The sequence below is a fragment of the Cavia porcellus genome, unplaced genomic scaffold (assembly GCF_034190915.1).
Source record: "Cavia porcellus strain 051 isolate PalLab524CR breed Dunkin Hartley unplaced genomic scaffold, mCavPor4.1 scaffold_6, whole genome shotgun sequence".
Classification (NCBI taxonomy): domain Eukaryota; kingdom Metazoa; phylum Chordata; class Mammalia; order Rodentia; family Caviidae; genus Cavia; species Cavia porcellus.
Genome location: NW_026947489.1, coordinates 74891106 through 74901062, shown reverse-complemented (window position 1 = coordinate 74901062; position 9957 = coordinate 74891106). Strand labels below are relative to the sequence as shown.

At 36.6% G+C, this 9957-nt stretch overlaps 1 protein-coding gene across 1 annotated transcript; it reads right to left on the bottom strand.

Moving 5' to 3' along the window:
• Nucleotides 1-1044: 1044 nt before the first annotated feature.
• On the bottom strand, nucleotides 1045-2503 carry LOC134476495 (olfactory receptor-like protein DTMT). The gene has a single exon (XM_063251030.1). The coding sequence runs from the start codon at nucleotides 2497-2499 to the stop codon at nucleotides 1558-1560; it is 942 nt and encodes a 313-aa protein (XP_063107100.1). The 5' UTR covers nucleotides 2500-2503; the 3' UTR covers nucleotides 1045-1557.
• Nucleotides 2504-9957: the final 7454 nt, after the last annotated feature.

Here is a 9957-nt window from a genome sequence, read left to right as displayed (position 1 = left end):
CTAGTCTTCTACCAGTGTGTTCAGTAAAAGGCATTTGATATAATGTCCACCATCTTAAATTTGCTGAGATGTAAACCATATGTAGGCCAAACACTAAAGGAATTCATTGTACTACATTGTTACGACTTGAAAGTTTACCCATTATAGAAACTGGTGCGCTTTTATAAATACACGGAGAATCTTAAAATAAGTCAAGAGCCATAATATTAAATGATAAAGAAAAGCAGTCTGAATAGTCCACAAATCCTTTTGTTTGCAAATAATTTGGTTCACAAACAAAATGATTTGTCAAAATTCTGTTTTTGCTTGCAAACTGTGCATTGGGTGACAAACCTAACTATGGCAATTTATTCCCACACAGACACATGCATGGTCATCTTTCCCACACAGACACACACATGGTTATCTTTTCTAAAATCATAGAGGTAATTAAGTCTGAAAACCAAGGTGTCACACACACATACATACAAACATGCACATCACAGACATACACATGGGTAACTACCTGGAAGACAGTACAAATCAAGAAATATAATATATAACAACAATAAAATATGGGTAAATCATAGAGTTCTATGTATGTACATGTCATAAAGCATCAAGTGAAGATGTCCACTGGTAGATGAGAATACAAACTGGTACCTGGAGGAGAAGATTGAAACAAGCTTGGATGTCATCACTTAGGAAGACACCAACAAAATTAATGGACCAAGGCTGAAAACCTAGACAGTACCATATATATAGTAATAAAAGACAGACCCTGAAAAGATTTGTTGCTGACCCACTTTGGGACTTTAAAAGTTCAAATTCCACATTTTTCAATCTTTAACACTATAATAAGACTGCTTTTCATTGCTGGCTTTTCACAACAATAAATAAGATCATGGATACAAAGTATGTTGATAAACTCTGAAATAACAAGGAAAGAAAACAGATTATTAAAGAGTTGATAAGCATCTTTAAGGGGACAACTTCAGGGCCCCAGATATGATTGAGTTTCTACCCAAATTCAAATTAAACTACCAAAACAAAGAAAGGTAAAAGTTTATTTCAGGTTAAGGTCAAGTTTTTAAAAGAAAACAATTTAAACATTAAAATAAAGAGTATAAAAAAGATTGAGAGACAGAATGATGGGAATACTTAGAAGTATTTTATTCAACAGTTAATTGTGTAGTTTAGAATAAGGAGTAGGAAACTGATGTTTGGGAATTAGTATTGGCATGATAGGTTAAAATATCAATTAAAGGTGGTTTTCAAAGATAACACATAATAATTTAGTGGTTTAATACCTACAGGCAGGTTTCAACAAAATTTTTTACATTCAAGTTGCTCAGGATCACCTGGAATTAAGAAATAGGATAACCTCCCTGGAATGTCACTGAGAACTTCTATCTATATCAACTACACATCTTCATTTCAGTTTTTTTTTACTTACTGGACATTTATGTAATATTTTGCTTGCATAGAAACTTCCCTAGTAGCGAAAAAAGTCAAGAATAATATTTAGAAATTAATGTATCAACCAAAAAAATTGTATTATAATTACAAATATTAATATTATGGACAAAAGAACATTTTCTTACAAATGATTCTTCCCAGGGCTTCTTTCATGTCTCTGTTCCTCAGGCTGTAGATGAAGGGGTTCAGCATGGGAGTTACCACAGTATACATTAGAGCCATTACTGTTTCCTTCACAGTGGAATTATTAGCTGATGGACATAAGTACAGGCCAATGACTGTACCATAGAACAGTGACACCACAGAGAGATGGGAACCACAGGTGGAGAAAGCCTTACGGATGCCCTGAGCAGAAGGGGCCTTGAGAATGGAGGATACAATTCGTGCATAGGAAACAATAATGAGGAGAAATGGAATAACAAGAATGATGCCTCCCATGATGAATATCACCACCTCATTAATACTAGTGTCAGAGCAGGCCAGCTTCAGCAGTGCAGACATATCACAGAAGAAGTGGGGGATCACATTGTCCCCACAGAAAGACAATCTGGCCATGAGTAAGGTGTGCAACAGGGCATGAAACATGGTCAGCACCCAGGACAGCATCACCAGGCACACACACAGCTTGGGGCTCATGATCCTGGTGTAGTGCAGGGGAAAACAGATGGCCACATAGCGGTCATAGGCCATGACCACAAGCAGAAAGCTCTCCAGATCTCCAAAAAACAAGAAGAAGTACATTTGGGTCAGGCAGCCTGCATAAGGGATGGATGGGACTTGGCTCTGCATGTTCTTCAGCAACTTGGGCATTGTGACAGAGGAAAAGCAGAGGTCAGAGAAGGACAAGTTGCTGAGAAAAGAATACATGGGTGTGTGGAGATGGGCGTCCAGTTGTATGAGGATGATGATGAGGAGGTTCCCCAGGATGGTGGTAAGATACATGGTGAGGAACAGGCCATAGAACAGGATTTCATACTTGGACTGGAGAGGCAGACCCAGGAGGAGGAACTCTGAGAGGAGAGTTTGATTCCTTCCTTTCATTCTGTCTCTGGCATCTTTAAGAGAAAATAATAAGGGTCCCTTAAAATCCAAATAAACATATTTCTATGATACTTACGTCTCCTAAGAGACTATGCAGTAATTGATCTCACCTTCTATATCCAAAACAATCTACAATTCAAAACATGCCACATAATTAAATCTGAGTCACTTCTCAGATTCAATTTCTTCTCATCATATTATATAATTGACCCTTCTTTTTCTAGACATTCTGATGGATTAGCTTTTGTGTGATCACACAGTCATCTGATATCTCCATGGCTATTTCATTTTAAACAGTTGCATTTTTTTTCTTCTCTAACAATTTATTATATATCACTGTTTGGGGGGCTTTGTACAAAACCCTAGTTCCTTATAATTCCACAGACACGGCACTGAGATATTTTACCTATTCCTATGGCATCAATTGCCATTCACACTTCATGTGCAAACTTCTCTATCACCTTCAGCCCTCTGTTACCACCTGCTTACTGACTATCTCTCCATAGACAAATCAAAACCATTTTCATCTTAACAGATGCTAAATGAAATCATAACTCACTCTTCCCATCTCCCAGTCCATCCCCTCCAGTCTCTCAAAATTCAGTGAAAGGAATCTAGGATCAAGTCAAACTCTGAGAGCTCTTCCTACTCCATAAACATTTAGTCTAGAAAGCCTGATAATTCCTGAACTTTACCCTTTCTAACTTATCCACTTGTCTGAATGGACCACTCTGTCTCAGGCTGACAATATGTCTGGATGATTAGAGCAGCCTATTGTTTCACCTCTCCTGTTTGCACACTTGCTTCATTTCAATGTCTTCACACTGTGGCGAAATAAGGTGAAAATCTGATCGTCACTGACCTGCTGAAATTTCATGGGTTTTTCCTGTTCCTAAGATAACGGTAAAATTCTTTTAAAGGTAGAAGAAAAAGATGTCTCATGATCTGTCTTTCATCTACTTCCACAGTCACATCTGAACCAGTAACTCAGCCCTTATGTAGCAATGTTTGGCTCCTAAGTCATTTCTTGACTCCAATCTTTCCCATTTTCTCTTGCTCCTGGTTGACATCATCTCTCATCTGCCCTCCCTTCGCCTCACTTACTCCTAACTTTGGGTACATTATGTGTCATTTGTTCTCAGTTAAACTTAGGGATCCCTGTAACACCTGCTGCTATGTCCCCACAGCATCATGTGCTCATCTCATAGCACTCAATGCCTTTGATCACCTATTTTTTTATTTTAAAGATAATAAAATCCAACAAGACAAAACAGAACAAAGCCAGTCAAAACAAAGCAGCAAAACTGGTACAGAACTTCAAAGCAGGATACTAGGAAAATAACAATAGCCACCATTGTATACCTTGTTATCTCCATAATAGTTGTTCATTCCATCAGGTATAGCAAAATCAAACCAAAAATAAAACAGAATGTTGAATAAAGCAAAACAATTAAGCAGAACAAACCCAAACAGTCAGAATAATATTGGATTTCAAAGGCAAGATAAAAGGAAATCCCCCGTATTTGCTAAATTTCATGATCATCCTCCCAATAAAGGCTCAGCAAGCTGGCCTGGCCTACAAAATTAACCAAACAATATGAGCGTTTATTTACACTTTGTACCTTTGCTATCAGCTCAGCTGGTCCTCCAAACCGACCAGTTGTTATAGGCAGAGGGATAGATTTGATTCTCAGCCCTACAGCCAGTAGGCTCACGGGAGGCGCTGACTTTTCTCTTCCTGGAACCCACACAGCTTCTGTCTCCTTTGATCACCTATTTACAGGTCACTTTCATGTCCACTCAAGAAAGGTGATGCCTGTCTTCATGACTGCCTATACACAGCACAGGGCCTGGATATGGCCAGTGTTTCATGATAGCCTGCTGGCCATCCTCCAGGCTATGACATACATTGAGTGTAATCTAGCAAAATCTCACTTAAAATAGAATCCCTATTCCTACTAAATCCTGTCAGAACTCACTGCCTTGAACCATGCCACACCAACTCTTGAAACATTGTTACAAAATTCCTGCCTACTCTTCATTCTAAATAACCAGAAAATGTGGCATGGATGTGTATGTGACCACATTAACATTTTTTTCCTTATGTTTATATTCAGACTATTCATGGATAATATGAGAAATATTAATCTAATAAAAAGGCTCTGAAATTTAGGGAAAGACAAAAATAAGGATAATTTATACTTTTGAGACCTCATTACAGTTTGTCTACAGATATCCACACTTAGGTACCTCAGAGCTAGGAAAGTTGAAGGCCATGAAGGATCATAAGAAAGTTCCTTCCACATGGAAACATAACAGTCCAGTTGTTAGAATTTTCTCCCTGCCATATTGTTTTAATCTAGCCATGTAAACTATTACTAGATCTTTTTTCACATTCATATATCACATTTATTTGCTACAATTAGGAAAATGATCAATGAAATTAAACATATTTCTCAAAATGTTGCTTCCCTGAGAAATGAGCGAGGCTCATCAAGGGTCTTAGCAGGAATTATACACCATGAAGACAGCACTTGCACACGGTGCCCTTGTCAGGCACATGAGTTTCAGTGCTCCTGTGAATGGTGCTTTCCACCTTCCACACCTCACCCCTGTGTCCTCAGACTTATGTAGTTCTAAGACTGGACTACACACAAAAATCACAAAGGGCAGAGCTTCCAGAATTTAATTTACATATAAAGTACGTGGCTACTCTGTTAAATGATGGTTATGATTTAGTAGCTCTGTCTGGTGTTGGGCCTAAAATTCTACATTTTAGAAGTTCTATTTTTACATTTGGCGATGCTAACTCTGTTGGTGTATGAGCCATACTTTGAGCAGTAAAACCATACATTTTTTAAAAGTATGGATTTCTGTGTGATCCCCAATAAAAGTGATTAGAATCTTTTCAAGACAGCCTGTCTGTAGCATCTTAAAGCCCCCTAAGTAATTCAACTGTATATTCAAAGAACCTCTGGATTAAAAGTCCAGTCTCACAGAGATATTATTTTGAAATGATATAACCTTGTGAGAATTCATTACATGGTAAAAACAAATGTTATTGTTCATAAAATATTTGTAAATGATTATTAATAAATATTTCTACAACATGTAAATGTATTTGGAGACAAAGAAAAGAGAAAGTTACCATATCTGGAAAGTATCCTTCAGAATATGAAAAAGCCTGAGAAATCAGGACTCAGAGGTTAGGACACTAACGCATAGCTTATTTACCTTCCTACAAACTTACCCAGGCTATCTAAGGATAACTGCAGGGTCTTGATCCAAATCCTGTTCTCCTTTATACCGTGTAGGCACGGAAAATAGAAGCCTCTGAAGCCATCAACTATGACTGCACTGCCCTGTTCACACTTCTCGCTCGGCTCATCCTGGACCTAAGGATCTTAGCATCTCAAAGGAATCTGGATCCTGGAAGATCTCATTAAAGACAAAATAATTAGCCAAGACCTCCCTAGGGCAAACTCAGTCTTCTGTACTGACTGATTACTGATCATATCAGACTACACTTTGAGAAAAAGTGGGGATAAAGAAAGCTCATGGAAGGATGCTTACTTATTGCCTGTGTAGAGAATGGGCAGTAGTCCTGGTAACTGGAACCTACACTTTAGGAAGTAAAGAACAGTTGGCGATACCATGAAAATAATCAGGGACTACACTGTGAAGGCTCTAAAATATCTTAGAAGTGTAAGAGCTTATATCCTTGTGGACAAGAAACCATAGTGGTCTTCTGAATAGAGATCATGAGAGACACATATCTTGGAAATAATACAAGAGTGGAAGACTTTCTACAACTGAGCTGCCCATGAACACACTCCGTCTCTCCACTGGAGAGATAAACATGTCATTTACAAGGATCAGAATCTATGATTCAGACCTATGCAAATATAGTAGGAAGACGGGAATAAGAGAAAAATTGAATGCTCCCAGATCATGTTTAATTCTTCTTCAGGTCAAAATAATCACTGTAGTCTGTCATACTATTGAATTACTGCTAGATCCTTATTTCTCCAAGAAAAACTTAAGAATCTATTACCATCATCCCAACCAGTTTGCTTGCACATATCAGATTCCTTCCTACTGCCAAAAGGCAATTGAGTATGAGAATAAGTTTGCATTTATAACTCCTTCTGTGTTTATATTGTCTTTTTTCATCACTTCAGCTAAATTAAGTGTTCGTTCCTTGGGAATCTAACTCCTTGTGTTTTTCCTTTATTTGAGCTATTATAAGTGTCTACTCAAAAAAAAACTTGTGTGTCAGACATGGTCTTTTCTTTCTTTGTTGTGTAAAGAAATGCGAATTTCCACTGTTAACAGGGATTGAATGACCTCAGACAGTATAAGAGCCTTATTTGTTGGTTCAGTAACACAAAGAACCTGAATTGCTGCTTGTCAATCCCAACTTCTGGTAGAATGGGACCACTGAAGTGTTCCTGGTGAAAGTATTCCTTCCTTGAGAGTTGTATAAGCCACTTCTTGCATTCCACTTTATTTCTCTCAGCCACCATGTCTCATGCTAGACACAGCTGTAGCAAGCAGTTCTGTACAATTCCAGTCAGACTTGTGTAGATGCAATCTAACAGTATTCCCTCAGGAATGCTGTTTCCTGTGTCCTACCACTGGATTGCTTGGTTTCCATCGTAGGGAATACACTGGAGAATCAGCTGAAACTTATGTATACAGAGCCTGAAAGGGAGTCAGCCTTATAGACCAACCCTTATAATATAGAGGTGATAAATGTTGGTGGCTCTAGGTTTAGTCACTCCTAGTGTTGCCAAGACAGTGAACTACCCTAGTGTCAGGTTTCTCTTCTCCCTTATTTAACATTCCTCTATCTCTCACTTCTCCCAATGAAGTACAACTCTCAGTTAAACTACTTGAAAATAAAACTTTCCTTAGGTTATGCTTTTTCAATATCCCAGGATAAGAAAGAAAGTAAGATATCTAAACCAACAGAACTCAAAATTGTTAAAATGGGAAGCAAAAGTTCTGTGTGCACATTACATGCTAGCCTAATACTGCGAGCAGTCCTGCTACCACCTTTTTAAAAAAATCTTATTTAAAGAAAGACTAAACAAAACAGAAAATGGATAGAAATAATACATCCTTTCAAAGAAAAAAATGAACAGTAAGAAATCACTAGTTGATGATTACAGATTGTCCTCTTATAGTTATTCAAGATACTAAAGTGGAGCATATAAAGTGGGGATTCAGTGAGACTGCAACCAGTTCTGTTCAACTATCCAACAAAAACTTAGAAGTATGGTTATCAATCCTATACTCTTAAACATACATGCAGTTATCCATATCTTCAATTACGTTGAGACTGAACAAACCCAAACAGGCTAATATCACTCTGAACAAAGAATAACACTATTGCTGGGTGTCATATTATGACACTCCAGTATCAGCACTGGGTACTTTAGTGTCTCTTTTTCTTCAAAGTATCTGTTCATTTCATCATGTGTCATATGATCAGTTCTCATAAACTGTTCATAGATTCTACACATGTATGAGCCTTAACATGTATTTATATCCTTTCTATATTAGAGGGAGAAACAAAACAAAGCAAAACATAGTCCTATAAACACATGAAATGAAAAAGACATATAAGACCATTGTACAAGGAGTTCTACCATAGTTCCTGTGTTGTCTCTTGTTATCTTCAATAGAATTGGCTATATCATCAGACATAGTATAATTGAATATATCAGTACATAACAGTATTCATAAAAATGTAACCTTGTATATAGTATAAAACTTCAAAAACAGGCAGTTATCAAACCAGAATGTGTATCATAGAGTCATGTCATCTCCAGGATAGTTGCCTATACTCTCAGACTTGGTACTATCAATCATATCAGTTTTGAATAAAATCTGTTGATACCAAACAGCAATCAAACAAACCAGATTTAACTAAGATCAGTCATGATAAAACAGTATCAGTCATACAGGGCTCCAAATCAAGATAATAGGAAATTAAAGATGATTATTGTGCTCTATCCTGATGTTTATGGGATAGCTATCTGTGCCCTCAAATCTAAAGCAAGTAGACAAACTGGGACAGAATAAAATCTATCTAAGCAGGGTGGTGCAAGTAATGTGGGTTTTAAATCCTGATACACTGTTAACAATATCTTCTGCCATTTTTTTATTTTTTTTTATTTAACAGGAAAAAGAGAAAAACACAAAACAAAACAAAGCGGTGTAAGGGTACACGTAATACAGAACTACAAAAAAAAAAACATAACAGTAAGAAATCACCTGTTAGTAGATTACATATTATCATCTTGAAAATAGTTGCTCAAATCACAGTATCAAAGAATACAAGGTGTACATTCAAACAGAGAGACTGCAAACAGCTGTGTTCAACGATCCAAAAACATTGATATAGTCAGCTATTTAACACCCCTAAACACACTTGCTGTTATATCCGTTAGAGCTCTTTTTCTTTTTTTTTTCTTTTTTTTTCCCTCTCTTTTTTACAACAAAATTTACACATTTTGGATTTTATTACTCCTTAGTGCTTATTACTTTTGGGGGGGGAGAGAATACAGTCAAATATGGCAAAACAAAGCTGTCAGTCAAAACCAAGGATAGACATAGCACATGGTGTAGAACAGAGTACAAGGTTATCAACAATGGTTATCAACGTTGTCTCTTGTTTCCTTAAAAAGAATTGTCTATCTCATTAGATATTATAAAGTTGGACAAAACAGTAGAGAACGAGACCAATAAAACTTAGGCATTGTAAACATTACAGGACTTCCAAAGAAGACAATAGTCAAACCAGAATGGGTATCTTAGTGAATCTTATTGCCTTCAAAGTAGTTGCCTATGTCTTCAAACTTGATACTATCATATAGAATGGAACAGAGTCTAATCAATCAAAACAAGATCGTGGGAGTATTACAGGACTTCAAAACAAGTTAATAGGAAATCAAAAAGAGTTACTATTTATATATCCTAATTTTTTAAATTTTTTCTTTAATTAAGACAAACATAAGAAATGACTAAATAAATTTTTTTTAAAAAAATAAGGGGGAGATTGAGATAAAACAGGACATAACAATATAACAATAGAGGTCAAAGCATGACTGTTTCAGCAACCTAGCACTTCACCACCATATAACCCGACTTAATAGTAGTTACCATAGTGTATGTCTTTTTCTTTGAAATATTTGGATAAAACTTCATATACTATAGCTTCAAATATTTCCGTATCAAGAAGCCCAGAATAAAGCCTTTCTAATTAATGAGTGAAAACTTTATAAGGCTTCAAGGCCACCTAATGGGGAATCATGATTACCACATATTTTTATATATTTGAATCATTACTTACATTAGGGAAACTATTCGGTATTCACACATGCGAGATTGATTTATTTCACTTATGAGTATGGTCTCAAGCTGCGCCCATTTATTGATAAATATCTCAAC